Source organism: Zootoca vivipara, chromosome Z (assembly GCF_963506605.1).
Source record: "Zootoca vivipara chromosome Z, rZooViv1.1, whole genome shotgun sequence".
NCBI classification, from domain to species: Eukaryota; Metazoa; Chordata; class Lepidosauria; order Squamata; family Lacertidae; genus Zootoca; species Zootoca vivipara.
The window spans coordinates 11,474,358-11,493,347 of NC_083294.1; the positions used below are offsets into that span (position 1 = coordinate 11,474,358).

The window sequence follows — 18,990 nt, forward strand, 5'->3', positions numbered from 1 at the left end:
ATCTTGAGAGACTATTTATGGGAGGGTAGGAATGAGAGGGGAAAGTGCCCCCTCCATGTTTGTTGGGACTACAAACCCCATCATTCCCTGCAATGACCATGCTAAGCCTGAAAAAACTGAGGACCTGACAGAGTGGGGCTGTCCAGGAAGGCTTGTGCCTCTCCTCACCCATCTCAGAACTTTTGGAAACATGGCAACAAAGGCTTCATAAGCCTGACTGACCTGGTCCTTCTTCTCCAGAGCCAAGACCGTGCCTTCTGCCATCTTGGCCGTGCTGGCTTGATGAGCCTCATTCTGCTCTTGGAGCTTCTTCACAAAGGCTGCGGGTGACAACACATGAGCCGGAGAAACACCTGGGTGCTGCTGTGCCCAAGGCCCAGACTCATTCCATCTTAGGAGTGCAAGTTACTGCCTAACAGTGAGTCAAGGTTACTCCAATGCTGCCTGCTCTGACTGGCAGTAGGTCCCCAAGTCCCTCAGCAAAGTGCTACTTGCCAATGACTGCTACCTGAAATCAGTAGTGGCTGGTGCCCAATGAGGTTGGTAGGGCAGAAGGCAGGGAGTCCAATGGTAGGTGGAGGCACAGCCAGTGACAGGTGGAGCTAACCAATTCTACTTTTGTCCTCTTCCCCCTCCCTGCAGAGTTCTACAAGGGCAACACTGAGATTAAGGAGCAGCAAGCATCTGACAGGCAGTGCCATCCCCTGGACTGTTGTGAGTCAGAAAACAGGCAGCCAGGTATTGGCTGTGGGTAGACTGAGGTTAGTGGGGCAGTCCCTCTACTGCCTGAAATTGTTTTAACTGGAGATTTTTGGGGCAGGGGTGGGGGGAAATTTCTATATGGAACTTCTATATGGAAAGCATATGTTCCAGCACTGCCCTTTAGTACTGCCCCATCAGCAGAACATTACTCCACAGAATGAGGTAACTCTTCGATAGGACACAAGCTAGGGTTTGGGGCGGTTGTTCCCCCTGCTTATTCAAAACCCTCTGAACCTTGAATAGATACTTCAGAAGCCACAGATAGCAGCTGAGAGCTTTGTACGAGAGATGCCTATGTTTTGCTATGTATTGCACTTCTCAGAATAAAGAACCATTCACAGTTCTCTGCTCATTTCACTTTCTCTTCTTTCAATGTCCCAGCTACACTTCAGGCTGCCACTATACTGAATAACATTAAGTTCTGACTCTCTCCTAGGCCCAAATCTCACCCCTCATCTGCTTCCCCACAAATGAGGGGCCTGCTCAAGTGTATGCCAAACCACAGCTTACCATTTCAAGAATGAGATTCAGGCTCACACGCTGCCTCCTCCCCTCAGGATTTTGCTAGTGAGATAAACCTGTTTCAAACAGCCAGACTAAAGTCCATGCTGGCCTACAAACTGTGCCTTCATTCTCATTTGCAAGCAAGCACAAATAATAATTTTATTGGCTGGCTCGAGTTCAAAAAAACAGTTTTACTTCCTGAGGCTTCTAAGCTCCTTTTTTAAAGGGAAATGGAAAGAAGATGGGTACGTACAATCCTGATGGGTCTCTAATGCGTTCTCAAGCTTCTCCTTAATCTTCTGCAAGTTTCGGACCTGTTCAGCGTAATCTTGGGGGAAGGAGGCAGCAGCACCGACCAGAGATGGGCAGACAGGAGGGGGGAAACCGGAGGGAGGGGAGGAAAAAAACCTGGTGAGTGAAGAGGAATAATGATTTCCTTTGTTTGAAAATCATTTCTGTTAAGGAAGGTGAGGCAAACGGCCACACCTCAACACCAGGCAAAACAAAATACTGCTCCTGCACATGAAGTATGAAGAAGAGGTACAGACAGAAGGAAACAGTTTGAATTTTGCTAGGAATAGGGAATCAAACATTGCTGAATGGGCAGGACAAGTTACCAAGACCAGCAGAGTGGATCCAGCAGGCCATTCCTTTCTTGGTAGCCCTTAGTATTGTTGCACAGAGTATGGGTAAACCCAGACCTTGATGCTCTATAAAATCACACATACACCATCCCCTCTGGCTCAGAGAATGGCTGCAGTTTTATCATCATATGTTAGAAGAGCAATGGTCATTTTTTGACTGCCTATCCAAGTGCAGACAGTGGAAGGATTAATGGAGTCTTATAGCAGTGGACTACAGAAGTGTAATTAAAAACAGGAAGGGCTTATTTTGGCAGGCTGGGAGTGCTGCTCACTCTAGCAATGGATAAGGGACATTTTTCAGCTTGAGGGCTTAATTGCTTTGTAGGCAACCTTTGTTGGGGGGTGAGGTGGGGAGAGACATGCCAGTGGTGGGCAGTGCTACAAGCAAAAGTGGAGGAAAGCAATGGATGTGACTCTTTATAGCAGGTTACTTTTTGGCCATGTAAATATCAGAGGGTCTCTGCACATACGGTACATAAATCCCTTTCCACCCTCTATTTATGCAAGCAAGAGGCATGATCACATCCAATGACACATTTGGGCCATGTTAAACAACAGTGTGGAGCAGGCCATTGAGAGGCATGGCCTGGACAGAGTCCAGAGGCCTGGATAACCTGGCCTAGAGGGCCACTTCTGGTTCACCCTGTACTTTGAACAGTACTTTGAACAGTTATGACTTCTGAATGTTGTCTATACAGCAGGGAACACCTGTGTTCTCAGGCTAGCCCCTCACCCCCAACATGGCACCTACCAGACAGCTTGACTTCCAGCTTCCGGATTTGTTCATTCCTCCGGAAGAGCTGAGACGAGAGGTCCTCCCTGGAGCTGCTTCCATCTGAGGGCTTGGTGGATTAAGAGATATATAGTTGGGATACTCACGTTTAAAAATTCAGAAATGAACAGTCCAACACACTTGTCCATTTCAGCAACAGCAACAAAAAAGAGCCTGCCCACAGGGAGCAGGGGAAGAGATGAGAGAATGGCACTTCACTGCAGTTTTTACATCATGCTACAGTTTTTAAAGCACGGCCAATGTTTTGTCCCTTCCACTAGCAAAATTGGTGCTCTCAATTCTTCTTTTATTAGACAATCACACTAGCTGGATAGGCTCATTCCTCTCAACTCAGCATTGGTCTTCCTCCATCTTCATGAGGTGCTGGTGAGTTTTGTCTTTTTATGCTAAGTTGCATAGAAGTTGTCATACTGGCTGCCTGATACCCTTGCAAACACAGAAATGAACTCCACACTGCTCACCAGCCAACATCACACACTTGTCAGAGTTACATCAGGGGACTGACAGGTGGACATACTGCTTTATTGAAAATTTGGCATGGTAAAGAGGTGCTGGATTCAGCCCACACTATCAATGCTACCACCTGGTGCACTTTCTTCTCCATTTCTTCTCCTGGACAAAAGGAATTGGTACTACGACATTCAAGAGGACCAAACCACACCAAAGAAAGATTCATAACATTTTTAGGTTTGTTTTTGTATTCTGTAGACTTCAACATAAAACTGAGCAAATCAACACATAGTTCTCTTTAAAAACTAGATAGCATTTGGCACTTACAAAGTCATCCCCAGAATCTGCTCCTACAGATGTGATGGACTCCTTGCTGACCGATCTGGGCATTCTGGCAACCCCTCCTGGCCGTGGAGAAGTAGCTGCCTCTTCCGCAAGTTTCTTCTTTAGTTTTGCAAACATCTTCAACAGCCAGGCAGGCCCTCAAAGGCAGGATCACCGCAGTTCAGACAGTCAAGGCACAAGAACACAGCAGTCTGTGCCTGATTTATCTTCCATCCAATCAGTTCCTCTCCCTCAAGGGGCTCATTGCCCAGTGCTGTTTCAAAATTAGGGGGAGGGGGCATTTGTAATGACCAAATCTGACAATACAGTTGAGTGAACACACATTAGGCAATCTGCAAGAATTAGTTCAAGATCAAAATCTATGCTTAGAACAATTTTGAACTCTTTGAAATCTAAACCTACATTGCTCTCCAACTCTGATCTGTCCACCCACCCCAACCTCAATGCAAGCCAAAGTACTGGAACAGATACGTACAATACTAGTCAAATCTTTTTAAAAAAATGTAACTAATGCTTTTTGAAGCTACTGTCACTGGGAACCACATATCCACTCAGGTTTCAGACCTTTTAAGTCTTCAGTTCCTTCATCTTTTTCTTAAAACTAATACAAAAGATTATGTGCTTCTGAGTCATGTTTTACAATATTTACAAGTATCCCAATAAAAATAAACTCATAAGGCTCTGAAGTTGACTGTAAAATTTAAACCACAAGATGTGGCTCACGTTATCAAGACAGAATGAGACACATCACTAAAAACATCATTAGAAATTCCAGCCCATACCAATACTTGGCTCTTCTGATTTTGTTGGCTTCAAGTATGTTGGAAGTCACAGGGACCCTACCAGTGACATGCGCCATATGCAGGAGGCAGAATACAGGTTGCAACATCAAAGCAGGCCCCCAAACAAGATAAAAGAACCCAAGAAGAGGTCTCACTGAAGCCACATGAAGGAGAATTACCATCTCCTGGCTCGGCCTCTCTGTCTACCTAACACCATCTCCCTGAGCAACCATGAATTATTCACTGGATTTCCTGACAGCCCTGCAGGAGCAATAGGACACCTGACACCACCTGTCCAACATGCTGACCTTGAAAGTATTTCATGAACATTGCAGGCTGATTTGTGGTAGTAACTTCAGCCTCCCCACATATTTAACTCTGCCTCTCGGTACCAAACCTCATGATGACACCCTCAACTTGCACCAAAAGGATGACTTACAGGATCCACTCTGAACCAACACTTAGCAAGAGGTGCCACAGTTTGTGTGCCCAGAAATCACAATCGCCAACCAGGCATCACTCTTCTCTAGTTCTAGAAACTGGTGGGATGGTGGCAGCAAATGACTAATGGCAGGCAATGTTAATAAATTATGCATAGAGTCTGACTTTTTATCTTTTCTAATGCAATTTCTAAGTTAATGTTTGAAAAGCATTTTCAACTTACACATGCCTGTTATTTACATATAGTTGAGAACATAGCCAGATGCACTCTATACATTCTGGCTCCAAGAGATCATATTTGGCCCCCGATATGATGCTCTTTGAATTTCTTGCTATATTCAATTTCCCACCAACTCACATTAGACTACAGTAATGACAATGCACTCCCCACCATCACCCGTTACTGAAGGGGTGGGGAAAAGTCAAATTTGGCTTGTGGGATCATTTTAAAACAAGCCATGCTCACACTATATGCAGGCACACAGATCTGTTATCTCCAGTGTACGCACGAAGTGCTAAGACAGGAGACAAGGGATCTCTTATCACTGATCCTAGTGCTAAGCACCACAGTCATTATTATTGTAAAGGTAAAGGGGCCCCTGACCATCAGGTCCAGTCGTGTCCGACTCTGGGGTTGCAGCGCTCATCTCGCTCTATAGGCCGAGGGAGCCGGCGTTTGTCCGCAGACAGCTTCTGGGTCATGTGGCCAGCATGACAAAGCTGCTTCTGGCGAACCAGAGCAGTGCACGAAAACGCTGTTTACCTTCACGCCGGAGGGGTCCCTATTTATCTACTTGCAGTTTGATGTGCTTTCGAACTGCTTAGGTGGGCAGGAGCTGGGACAGAGTAACGGGAGCTCACCCCGTTGCAGGGATTCGAACCACCGATCTTCTGATCAGCAAGCCCTAGACTCTGTGGTTTAACCCACAGCACCACCTGGGTCCCTAATTATTACTGTATTTACCCCTTATCAGTTGCTTATTGCAGTAGAAGCAAACCCCCTTAGAAGCAGCTACAATGAGTTGCGCTTCTGTCTTATATTCTGTCTTATATTCTTATATTCTGTCTTATATTCTGTCTTATATATCCTACAGAAAAGACTGCTGTCTGGGACTGGGCATATGAAACATCTTTTGACAATCTTTCTGACACAACTCAGTGTGCTGGTATTAGTTTAAAATTCTAACACAGCTACCTTAATGATTATTTTTTCCTATATATGGACCTGCCCAGACACTTAAGACCTTCTTTGGATTCTACTTGTTAGAAGTGAGCTGGGCTGTGACCCAAAAAGGCCTTTTCAGCTGTAGCAATTAAACGTCCTTTCAGTGTCAGGTGGAGACTTTTAGGTTTCTTTAAAACAAACCTTTAAACTGGCTTTTAAAAACCTGGTTTGGTACTGGTGTGCTGCTCTACTCCATACTTTATCGCAACTACTGTTTTGCCAACCTGGTGCTATCCAGATGTGCTGGACCACAACTCCTTCAGACCACACCAGCACAGCCATGTTGTACAGGAATTGCAGTCCAAAACAACTGGAGGGCACCAGATTGGCAAAGGCTGCTTCTCTGCCTTATTCACTGTCCTTAAACTACCACTGGTTATTTTGGGGCCCTTTGGGTAGAAGACAGCAAGAAGAGAAAAGCTTAAAAATAAAACCAACCATCTCATGAAGCAGTGAGCAAGCAGCCCAACATAAGGATACAAGTCAATACACACATTTGAAGCTGCTTCAAGCATCTTAAATGAATTTGATTCTTGCCTTCCAAAATTTGCATAACATTATCTTTAACCATTTTACCTTTGAATACCAAACCCCTCATTGTTTACATTGCTACTATAATACCCATGTTCAGTGCAACCAGATAGACACTGCAATCCGGCCCCACCTGTATTCCAGGGGGCTTACTCACTAGCAAGTACTCTCAGGTCTTGCTAGCAAGTTTCCCATAATAGGCATCTAGCTGGCCACTATGAAAACAGAATGCTGAACTAGATGGGTCTTTTGGGGTCTGACCCTAAAAGGCTCTTCTTATGCTATAAGTACATTTAGGATAGCAAAGGGCATTATGGTATGGATGTTTCAGCTAGGAAAGATCTTGTCTGAAATTCCCACTTGGTCATGAACCTCAATGGATAACCTTTGCACCAGCTGTGATTTGTTTAGTCTAACCCAACACAAAACTTTGTTGTGTGAGCAAAATATGAAGACATGGAACAACTTGGATGTCCCTGCTCTTGAATAAAGTACAACAAAAAAACACCAAGTAGGTGATTCCAAATATAGCTTTATTACTGGGTCAGAGCTTCTGAGGCATGCCAGGTGTTTTCCTTTTTCTGCAGTGCCCAAACAATGTTGCTAGCATCGAAATGCTAGTGTGTATCCCATCACTCCCCCCATAATTAAATCTGGATTTATTCTTTTCAGGGGAAATTACACAAATACACACACACGTTACCAATACCCTGTTTGTAAATTAAGCCCCATCAAGAAGGAGTCAATGTTAACACTAACAATGATGATACAAAAGTCACAACATAAAAAAGGGAAACAAAAAGACACTGGAGTCATACCTTTATTTGGGTCAACTAAAATGCTGCAAAACAGTGGCGTGGTTTTGAGCTACGTAGAAGTCTTCTTCAGACTTATTGTACAAAATCAGGCTTTAGTGGGGAAAGGCTTGGAAAGAGGGGGAAAGAGAATTAGGTATCCCCCCCCCCATTACTGTGAAAGTCAATGTGCTGTAGTGGTTAAGAGTGGCAAGACCCAGGTTCACATCTCTGTTAAAGCCATTAAAGCTCACTGGGTTACCCTGGGTCAATCACTATCTCTCAGCCTAGCCTGAGCTGCTGTGAGGAAAAAGTGACACATAAATGTAAGAATTATTCATAAAAAAATAAAGAATAGCCATGCTTGATTCTTCCCCTCTTCCCTCCTCGCACCCTTTTGCATGCCGCCTGAAGAACAGCGTTGGGGAACCCGAATACTTTCTCGCATCTTTTGTTTGGTCCTTTTATAGGCAATAAATATGGTAAATGAGTGGGGAAGAAGAAGGCTCTTAATAGCCGCGCCAAACATTCCTAATTTACCGTATTTACCGCCTCACCTTTCTTTCCAGCACTACTACCACCCAGCAGAAAACAAAACAAAAACCCACCCCAACGGCCGCAATACACTGACATTTCACGCACCCTTTAAACTCCAAGAAACATAAAACCCTTTCTCTTAACTCACCGGCTGGTTCCTGACAGAACCGACGCCTCAACCACTCAGCCGGACCCGGAAACACGGTCACCACCGGCTGGCGGAAGTGACGTGGCAGAAAGGGAATAGGGACGCATGCGCAGAGAGAGGTGCTGTTTGTTTATTTCTCTGTGTGTGTGTGTGTGTGTGTGTGTGTAGCGAAGGAGACGATATAAGGTTGGAGGGCGTGACCAACTTCACGTCAGAGGCGTGGCTAAAGAAGAGGCCCTCTCGTGACTGAAAAAGGGCGGATAAGAAAAAATGGAGCCAGTACTTGCGTCACACGTTGCGCCCCTCCCACTTTCGTCTCAGGACGACGTTCGAGGAGGCGGGACAGAGCGGGAGGCAGGCTGTCAAAGGACTGCGTGAGTACGCTCACAATGCATTTAAAGCACACGCTCAACGCTCACCCCGCAAAGTATTCTGGGAACTGTGGTTTGCCCTCACAAACCTACAATTCCAATAGCACCCTTAGCAAACTACTGTTCCCAATAAAGGTGATTAAACTGGGAGGCGTGTACGCAGCCTGCACAGAAAATGAAAGAAACACCATTTTCTTCTTTGCTGTTACCTGTTATATAAAAAATGATTTTTCTTTTTAATAAAGGGGTAGCTGTCTACACTTAAGTAAACTCGCATCAAGTCTCTGCAAAAGCAAACTGTGACTTTTTTTATTGCTGCTCTGCTTTGTGAGGAAAGTGCTGATTTGTTTTTGTGAAAGGGCTAATAAATTTTTATATGGTTATCTCTCTCACCTGTATACCGGTATGTCAATTTTGTCGTTCCCAACTTGGATTCGAAATATTCAATGAGCATCAGGTTATAAACACTCCAGATAAATAAAATAAATTTGGAGCGAATCCCCCAAAAGGGGTAGTCAATCTGTGGCTCTCCAGCTGCTGTCGCTGGGGTCCCAACTCCCATAATCCCCAAGGATTACATGCAACATCTGGAGAGGGCTCCAGGTTGATTATCCCTCACACCTCAATACCTTTCCCATGTAACGCTAGGTGTCTTCCCCATTTCTAAATATAAAATTCACTGCTGAGGGCATTACACCATAGATTTAAATCACATAGCTCCCCCCACCCTGCAATCCTGGGAACTGTGGTTTACCCATCACAGAGCTATCATTCTCAGCACCCCTAACAAACGAGTTCTTTAAGAAAACCCATATTTATATACATTGCATAGTAACACAGTTGTTGTTGTTTAGTCGTTTAGTCGTGTCCGACTCTTCGTGACCCCATGGACCAGAGCACGCCAGGCACTCCTGTCTTCCACTGCCTCCCGCAGTTCGGTCAAACTCATGTTCGTAGCTTCGAGAACACTGTCCAACCATCTCGTCCTCTGTCGTCCCCTTCTCCTTGTGCCCTCCATCTTTCCCAACATCAAGGTCTTTTCCAAGGATTCTTCTCTTCTCATGAGGTGGCCAAAGTATTGGAGCCTCAGCTTCACGATCTGTCCTTCCAGTGAGCACGATCTGTCCTTCCAGTGACACAGTAGGCTGCCTTATACCAAGTCAGATGCCCATCTAATTTATTGCATACCCTCCAACATTTCTCCAATGAAAATAGAGATGTCCTCTTTAGTGAGACTAAATATATGTATTTTTTATAAAGGATATTTTCTTCAGTCAAAGGTGCTCTTAATTGTCCACATTTCAGATGAACAGGATGTGTTTTATAATCTGATGCTTTATGCATCTGCTTTCAGCTGCTCAGCTGCAAAAATCCAAGCTCCAGAGCTGGGTTTTAGCAACCTCATCAGGATCTCAGGCACTCATCAACTTGATTTCCAGCTCCTTTTGCTGGCTGAGCTGCTTCTTATAGATCAGCAGTTGCAAAAGTCTCATGTCTCCCTCCCCTCTCCCACCACCACCTCCAATATTTCTAAAATCAATAAAACTGCCTCTTTTGTGCTGGTTCATGGGATGTTTTGCCTTACATATTAATCTTCTATTCAGTGGCAGAGTCAATTTGCCTGCTTTAAAAAAAAAAAAAACGAAGGGGTGTTTCTAACGAAACCCTTGGCAAAGATCCATAGCTATACAGTACTTGTTACAATTGCTCATCAGAAGATCCTTGCAGATGGATAATTATATATTTTGTGATTTTGTGTTCTAGTTTTATTCTGTGAGCTGCCCTGAAATCTCCGGGGATACAGTGGAATATAAATAAAATAAAATAAAATAAATAACAAAACATTTCTCTCGTAACACCAGAACTCTTCTTCATGCAGCACATAGTTAAAACTGTGGAACTCACTGCCACAGGAGGCAGTGATGGCCACCAACTTGGAAAGCTTCCAACTTCTCTTGATTGAAGTGCAGAGAGTTTGAGGACCGGGACATTTGCAGGGAGACAAAAATGCTTGTTTATAAAGCTGTTGTACTACCAACCTTACTGTATGCTTGTGAAACATGGACCACTTATAAATGCCATCTCCAACTCCTTGAAAGATTCCATCAACGGTGTCTCTGAAAAATTTTACATCTCACTTGGGAAGACAGGCGAATTGATGAAACAAAGATCACCAGTGCCGAAGCAATGATTCTTCAGCATCAACTTCGTTGGAATAGTCATGTTGTGTGGATGCCTGATTATTGTCTTCCAAAGCAACTATTCTATTCCGAACTTTAAAATGGAAAGTGTAATACTGGTGGTCAACAAAATAGGTTTAAAGACTCTCTCAAGGCAAATCTAAAAAAAAGTCTTATAAACACCAACAAGTGAGAAACACTGGCCTGCGAGTGCTCCAATTGGAGAACAGCCTTTACCAAAGGTGCCATAGACTTTGAAGATGCTCAAACTCAGGACGAAAGGGAGAAACATGCTAAGAGGAAGAAACATTTGGCAAATCCCCAGGACTAGGTTAGAGTCAATGTGCTGGGGAGGAGTCTCAAGGAAGAGTTCTCAACCAAGCATCTATTTTTCTTTTACAGTATTTATTTTTTAAAAAAATCTTATTTATTGATTATTATTTTTTACAAAAAAAATTAACAAATGGTAACATAAACTGTAAGTTACTTTATGCATTTGCTTCCCATCCTCCCCTTCCATGGTTTATATATTTACTCTTTTTTTAATAAAAAAATTGATGAACGAATTCCAATTATAAAGAAATAAAGTGATACCAAGGGAAAAGGTGGGAGTGAGGGGGGGGAGAACAATGATGCATATAAAAAAGAAAGAAAACAATATTTAAAAATGAAATATAATATACTCTCTTACATTCTTACATAAATTGATAAAGTGTTATTTACCCTTGAATGCAGCATATTTCACCCATACTATTCAATTTTAACCTCCTCTCTTTTTTAAGCCTGATAGTACCTTCTCTAAGATCAAGGAGTTCCTTATATGTGCCCCAGTTCTTGTTCACATTTCATTTCTTGACTGGCCTTGCTACAATGGGGGATCATAAGGACTTTCTTTCTAGGACATTTTTCAGTCTTGCCCAAACACCACCACCACCACCACCACCACAATAATTTATTTATACCCCTCCCAGCTGGCTGGGTTTCCCCAGCCACTCTGGGCAGCGTCCAACAAAAGATTAAAAAAAAACATTCAAATGTAAGACATTAAAAAGGTCCCTAAACTATATAAGTTCTTCTGTAGAACACGGTTGAGGAAGCTGTTGCTCATATTTCAAGTCTTGCTTGCGTTTTCACCCTGCTGTAATAACTCTTTAAATACTCTGGAAAAATCCCCAAAGTCACCATAAGGGTGTGGACGGCGTCTTTGCTGAGCCTCCTTTCCCGGCAGATGACATTCTTGTGTGGGTCTTCTTGTTTCCAGAGGCCTCCTCCCAGGCTCCAGTCAATAGGCCACCATATTCCAGCATGGATTCATCGTTTCATGCAGGAAAGACAGAAAGGAGGTTCTGTTAGAAGGGTACTGAATATCAGTAATGTTGGACCCTCTTGTTGCCCCAGAAATGATCACCGCTGTTGGTGAATGAATTAGTGAGGTCAAGGAGGCTTTTTAAAACGGAGAAATGGAACCAAACTGCTGCTGGGGGGTTGCCTGCTCCCCCCCACTCAAGAGGACTGCAGAGAGTCCTGCAAGGACCAGGAACCTGGGCAGGCAGGCATTGGCGACACCGGCTGCCCCAGCTAGGCATACATAACTAACATCTACTGAATTGTTGGGAAGATGAAATGGGATAACCCTATGCAAAGCTGCAAACAAAGTGACCTTACCAGATGCTTAGCTGCCGGGTGGAGTACAAAGTGGAGGCCACTTGACTGGTCACAAAGGTGGGATGTAAGGCTAGGTATGCAGCCCTGGCTAGCTTCCACAAGCTGAAACCACTGCTGGAAAACTGTCGCCTCAGCTGAGCTGAAATAACTGACTGCAGCCACAAGGCAGATCACACAGAGCAGATGTCATGGCCACCCAGGACCACATCAAGGAATTTGACACCACGGTTCCAGGGGAATGAGACTCCGATGCCACTCAGCTTGGGTTCTTCCTTGCAACCAATAACGTGACTGACTCCAAACTGAAGCGGGCTACACTGTTCAGTGTGTGTGGGCCTGCTACGTTCAAGATTGCCCAGGCTCCGGTGGACCCAGCCAAACTGAGTGACACAACATTCGATGCAATAACGCTGAATCTGAGGACCCACTTCGCTCTCCAGTCATCAGAGATTGCCTGCCGGCATGCCTTCTACAAATAAGACCAGGTGAATCCATTGCTGCCTTTGTTGTGGCTTTGTGGCAGAACTTCAGCGACTGCCATTTGCCCTGAAACCCAAGATCGATGCAGAGCTAGATCACCTCATCGAACAAGGGGTCTTGACCCAGTCCTGCATGTTCAATGGGAGACCCCAATTGTCACTCCCCTTAAGGCAAACGGGGATGTGAGGATCTGTGCTGATTACAAGTGCACCCTCAGCAAGGCTCTGCAGCACCATGTGTATCCTGTTCCAGTTGTGTCATCTCCTTGCATCGCTGGCCGGCGGAAAAGTCTTTGCAAAGCTCGATTTGGCCCAGGCATACCAACGACTCCTGGTCGTTGAGGCTACCTCTGAGGCACAGACAATCGTGACCCACCGCGGGGCTTTCCGCGTCAAGAGACTACAGTTTGGTGTCAGTGTGGCCCCAGACCTCTTCCAAAACCTCATGGAATATGTCCTGAAAGACCTCCTGGGCGTCATTCCTTATTTTAATGCCGTCCTCATCGCAGGGGAGTCCAAGGCAGAACTTGCGGCCCATCTTCGAGAAGTCCTGCGCCGTTTCCAAGACGCCAGCCTTAAGGTGAAGAAAGAAAAATGCCAGCTGGGGGTGCCCAAAGTCAAGTTCCTTGGATTCCTGATTGATGCTGATGGCATCCACCCCACACTGGCAAAGGTCAAGGCCATCCAAAGTGCTGCCCCCCCCCCGAAACAAGAGCTGCAGTCCTTCCTGGGCCTGCTAAACTACTACCACTCCTTTCTTCCCCACAAGGCAGCAATAGCAGAGCCCTGCACTGCCTATTGGACAAGAAAGCCCCTTGGAACTGGGGCCATGCTCAGGATGCTGCTTTCAATGCTGTCAAACACCTGCTCTCATCTGACAGCGTCCTTACCATTTTGATGAGACCAAGCCCGTTGTGTTTGCCCCTGATGCTTCCCCGTATGGAATCGGCATGGTCCTCAGCCACCAGTTGCTGGATGGGCAGAAGACCCCTATTGCATTCTACTCCAGGACCTTGTCATCTATGGAACGCAATTATGCCCAGATTGACAAGGAGGCCCTGGCTATAATGGCAGGAGTGAAGAAGTTCCATGACTACATCTACGGCCGCCACTTCACGATCGTGACTGACTAAAAACCTTTGCTGGGCCTTTTCACTCCTGATCAGCAGACGGCCCAGATCCAGGATGCTAAGGTGGTCCATCTTTCTCAACGCATATGACTACGTGCTGCACCACCATCCTGGTAGGAAACTGGGCCACACAGATGCCCTAAGCCGCCTGTCATTGGCAGACACTGACACCGTCCCATCCCAAGCCCATGGTGTGATGCTACTGGAGACTCTGCTCCAGCCAATGCTCCATGCCACAGATGTTGCCACGCACTTGGCAAAGGATTGTACCATCTCCCGCATCTTCAGCTGGGTATGAAAGGGGTGGCCAGCGAGTTGCCTTGGTGCAGTTGTCCCCATTCGTCCCCAGCAACATGAACTGTCAGTCCAAAAGGGAAACTGGGTCATGATCCCTGCTAAGCTGCAGACCAGAGTGCTGGAGGCTTTCCATGTGAGTCATCCAGGCATTGTCTGTATGAAAGCTTTGGCCAGGAGCTACGTCTGGTGGTCAGGCATTGATGCAGCAGTAGAAGAGTGGGTCCAGGATTGCCAGACCTGCCAAGAGTCCTGATCGGCCATGCCCAAGGCGCCGAGTCAACAGTGGGAAATGACACCCACACCGTGGTCAAGTCTCCACATTGATTTTGCTGGCTCATTCCAAGGTCAGACGTTCCTGATCATTGTGGACTCTTTCTCAAAGTGGTTCAAGGTGATGCCAGTCTCAACAATGACCTCCAGGGTTGTCACCCGGGCCCTGTGGTGGGTCTTCACCACACACGACCTGCCAGACACCATTGTGTCCAACAATGGCCAAAACACCAAGAACCAAACTGGAAAACCACATTTACAAGGCTCCCCCAGAAGTTGATATTTCCAGAAACTATGAATTATGCAGATCTGCCTTGACATGCAAACAGAATCGAATTCCTTCCTCATCTTTTCTCCCTAGTAGCCATCTGAAGGATAGTCTCCCTTGAAAAACCAAGCTGGACCGGGAAACCCCAGAGGCCGAAGGAAAAATGACTCCATTTGTCCCTTTGCAATGCACTATTCACTTGAGGAATTCCTGGGCATGCAGGAAGTTGACAGCTATCAGCAGCTGTAGAAAGCACAGGTACCTTGTATTCATCCATCCTGAGGATGGCGTGCAACTGACTGGTCAGGTGTTGCTGGAAGAGAGAGAGGTGCAAGTCACTTTCCCTGCTTTTCTGCAGAACACAGGAACCCCTTGATATTTACCCTGGGGGGAAGCCAGAAAGCAGGGGATTCGTCCTTACCACAGCAGTGGCAAACTCTTCTAAGGGGCTCTGATGCAATTGCTCTGCCATCAGATGGAGTTCCTTATTTGGCACATATAAGCCAAAACCTCCTGCCATATTCTCTTGCAGGCACAGCAACAGTTAGATCATTTGGCTCAGGGGTGGCACATTATTGCACAGAGGGGACCATTTGGTTCTCTGGGCAGTGGTGTGGGGGCCAGAAAGGCGCTTTGCCTCAAAACCTGACCCCTCCACAGGTGGTCGGGCTCCATCAGGAACTCTACTGCTTGCTGCCATGCCACAGAGAGAGGAAATGGCTTGGTCTTTCCTGGTCTCCTGCACTCCAGAAGGATCCCTCAGTGATCTGGATCAGCCCCTCTGTGCTGCTGCATCTCTGCAGATGGCAAAAAGAGAGGGGAAACCTGCACCAATTTCACCCCTTGCTGCCCCTGCCTTCTCGGCTTCCGCTGTGTTGCTCTTCCTGTTAAAAGGACCTAATCTTGGCTATGGTACCACAACGCAAGCCCTCCAGATCCTCTGTCTGTTACCATGAGGCTGCAAATCAGCTGGGAATCCAGAGGGAGGAAGAGATTTGGAGACTGGCTGCTGACACTGTGGGGACCAAGTTCTCCAGCTGCCTGGCCTCCCTCCTTGGGGAGAGAGTTACTTTCTGAGCAAGCCCTGCAGATTCCCAACATCTCTCTTTGGCTGGTAGAAGCTTGAGCGCCCCGTATATGAAAGGAAATTGGAGGAGGTATTCAATCACTTTCTCCAGGTGATGATAAGCTAAGACGGCCACTTCTCTGCCCTCCGTTGTAGACCTCAGCGTGATCTTATGGAAGGCCTCCAGCAGCACCTCCACCTGTCAGAGATGAAGGAGAGGGTCACTCAGATGGTATCAGGAAGTGGGGCTGTCTCAGGACCCTTGGCTGAGATTCTTGTTCTGACATTGTGAGGCCCCTCTTAACAAACATGTCATGGCCACCCAATGGCATGAGGTGGACTCCCCTACTTCAAGGCGGAGATTCTTCTCTCCTACCCTGGCAGCATCCTACCTCACTGCTTTGACACTGAACTCTTACAGGAAGTGGGAGATGTCCAAAGGCTCAAAGGTGCTCTCAACAGCAAGGTCACTGGCTAGGAAGCACTTGGCCTCCAAGAGCTGCTCCGCAGGAAGGAAGGTGACCTGAAACAAAGATGAAGGTCAGCGATGCCCACAGGAAGAACTCATTCATTCTTTCATTGCATTTGTACTCTTCTTTTCAGCCAAAAAGGCTCTCAGAGAGGCTTATACGAAATGTTTTTCCCTTTCCCTTTCAAACAACAGTACAAAGTTAGTATCCATTATGTAGAAATATCAATTAACCTTTTCCCATATTTGCATAATATTTCTTTAATGCCAAACAGCATATAGAATGCTATTTAAAATAAAATTCAACCAACTACAATATACCGTAGATGACTAATTTTTCCGTTACAGCATTCATTCTTCCCTTCTAAAATATTCGCCCAAAAAGTTTCCTTTGACCTTTGATACCATTATTCTACGTCCTAAAGCTAAGCCCCCTGGAAATGCCAACTTTCACCTACCTCCAGTCGTCTTTCAGACGCCAAATTCTGATCCAAATAAGCAAGAGTCACTACAGCAAACCTCTGCCAACCTCTCCATGCTGAGGATGCCAGAACCTCAGTTCAAACAGTCACAGCCTCCGTTGCTTGGTGACATGGAACACACGGCCACCATGCCAAGATTCCAGGAGTCCATGTGGTTTAGAGTGCTGGGCTTGGACCTGGGAGAGCAGGACTCAATTTCCTGCTCAGCCATGAGACGCACTGGGTAACCTTGGACTAGCCACTCCCTATCAGTCTAACTGGCTCGAGTCTGTTGCAGCACCCTCGTGGTCAAAGCCTTGTGTTAGCACTTCAAAAGACTAACACAAACATCTGCAACCTCAAAGGGGGTTAATTAAAGACACCAGAGTTTATGCAATGGTTGGAAGGGGCCCTAGGGGTCATCTAGTCCAACCCCCTGAAATGCACAAAAGCTACAGTTCTGCAGCAAGCAGGGAGACCAGAAACCAAATCCCCACTCAGCCATACAGTAGTGGTCACTAAGAGATCTTGGGTCACTAACCCACTCTCAGACGAACCTCCTTCACAGAATTGTTGGAAGGATAACAGGGCAGGTGGAAGCTATAGATGCCCTCCTGAGCTCCTTGGAGTTCAAGCAAGATATAGATCATTGATCTTATGAATGGGATGGTGGCTCCAGCATAGATATTTAGTGCATGTGAACACAGCAGCATAGGAAGTGTTTGTGGCAAATGTTAAAGCAGCACAAAAAGGAGACCAATACGGTGCCATGGATCAAACGTGGGACTTTCTGCATGCAAAGCAGGTGTTCCGCCATCAAGCTTTGCTCTTTATTCAAATACACGGAGCCTGTACAGTTTTCCATTTTGGTTGGAAGAGACTCAGAGTGCCATCTAGTCCAGCCCCCTGCAATGCAAGCCTCAATGTATTCAATACTGTATGTGTTTCTTAAATATGTATATTTTAACTGCTGATTTTATTAATGTTTTGATTATTTTATGTCTATTTACAATATACAGTACAACTAATTAAATAAAAGAGAAATGTAATCAGTATTACACTTTGCCATACTCAATAGCTTTTAAAAAAAATTGTAATCCAGTTAATACTTTTTTAAAAGTGCTGATCTGTACAAAAAAAGAAAACCACCTCCCTCCCCACCCCAAGTCTAACATATGATGTAACAGGGGTAACTCTCTCTCTTTCTCTCATGAGTTAACATCCCTTCCAAATCAGCCCCCAAGTTTCAAGCTCTCCCGCCTGTCAAGAAGGGCTGGGGCAGAGGTCCCGCCATCTAAGGGCTCAGGGGAAGTTACACAGGCAGAAGGTCCCAGCCAGGGTCCAATCCATACATAACCTTTTTATTTATTTATTTATTTAAAATAAATTTTTTAAAAATTTTTCACTTACAATCCAATCATATCATATTAATTATTCCAAATTATAAAAATGCATATCAATTAATCCCAATATTATGCCAAATTATAATTTTTTTTACTTCCCACTCTCAAATTCTGAGGGTTCTGATCATCGATGAATTACTGCCTTTCTAACATACATAACCTTTTTAAGACCCAGTCTCTCTGCAAAGCTGCTAAATATTATTCCAAAAGTTGGTGTTGGAATCCGTCTGCTTCGGGAGACAGTACTGTACTGAATCTTGATGTTTTACTGTCACTTCAAAGCCCCGCTAGGTAGCGCTGCCATTGTGCTGGAAGCCTGTTTCCACGTAGCATCATTATGGTGCCTTATTATGTCACAATCGGCCCCTCCTTTGGAGACGCCCCTCCTGCAAAGCGTTGCTTCCACGCAAAGCCGCTTGCCACCCTCGGCTGGATGGATCCCACGGCTAGATCTGGCCGCTGGGAAGCAGCAGGTGAAGAAGGGGGCGTGGACGCAGTCCCCCCCCCCGCTCGGCTCTTTCCTCCCTTCCTGCTGCCGGGCAAGGGCGCACCGCCGGGATGCAGTGGCACTTCAGCCCCGCTTGCTCCCCGCACCACCATCTCCCTCCCCTGCTCCAGTGCAGCAGTCTCCGCCTCGGCCGCCCTCCTTCCTCGTCGCCCGCCCCCCAGCCAAGGCAGCCCCTCCGAGACCCTCCCGCTCCCCGCCTCCCCACAGCAGGATGGTACACATGAACGGCATGGAGCTGAGCGCGCCGGACTCCGCCCGCAACGGGGCGCTGCTCATCGCTGGCCAAGAGCGCAGCTTCGAGCCCGGCCCCCTTTGCTGAAAGGTTTCCCCCACCCACCCCGCTCACGGAAGCTGCAGCATCGGAACCCTTCCGATGCGCTAGGCAGGGCGGGGCAACGGCATTTGCCCGCGCACTTTGGAAAGTGGCGGCGGCTCTCCGTCTCCTCGCCAGCTAAACGAAAGCGGGA

General features: G+C 46.2%; 1 protein-coding gene and 1 long non-coding RNA gene across 9 annotated transcripts in view; both read right to left on the reverse strand.

The window, feature by feature from the left end:
• GOLGA1 (golgin A1) overlaps positions 1–8,041 on the reverse strand; it is a 39,252-nt gene extending 31,211 nt beyond the window's left edge. For 2 of the 8 annotated variants that reach the window (XM_060270524.1, XM_035112861.2), the window contains exons 1-5: positions 7,296–7,944; positions 3,481–3,751; positions 2,662–2,752; positions 1,520–1,594; positions 223–320 (exon numbers count right to left, since the gene is read on the reverse strand). In XM_060270524.1, the coding sequence (XP_060126507.1) occupies positions 223–320; positions 1,520–1,594; positions 2,662–2,752; positions 3,481–3,615 (399 nt within the window). In that variant the 5' untranslated portion in view covers positions 3,616–3,751; positions 7,296–7,944. The other 6 variants (XM_060270530.1, XM_060270528.1, XM_035112863.2 and 3 more) reach the window with 5 other exon arrangements.
• A 2,878-nt stretch (positions 8,042–10,919) lies between these two features.
• On the reverse strand, positions 10,920–17,673 carry LOC132591507 (uncharacterized). Its single transcript, XR_009557008.1, has 3 exons — positions 16,610–17,673; positions 16,075–16,205; positions 10,920–15,881 (listed from the first exon to the last, which is right to left on the reverse strand). It is a non-coding gene; the product is annotated as an uncharacterized LOC132591507 (long non-coding RNA).
• Between the last annotated feature and the right edge of the window lie 1,317 nt (positions 17,674–18,990).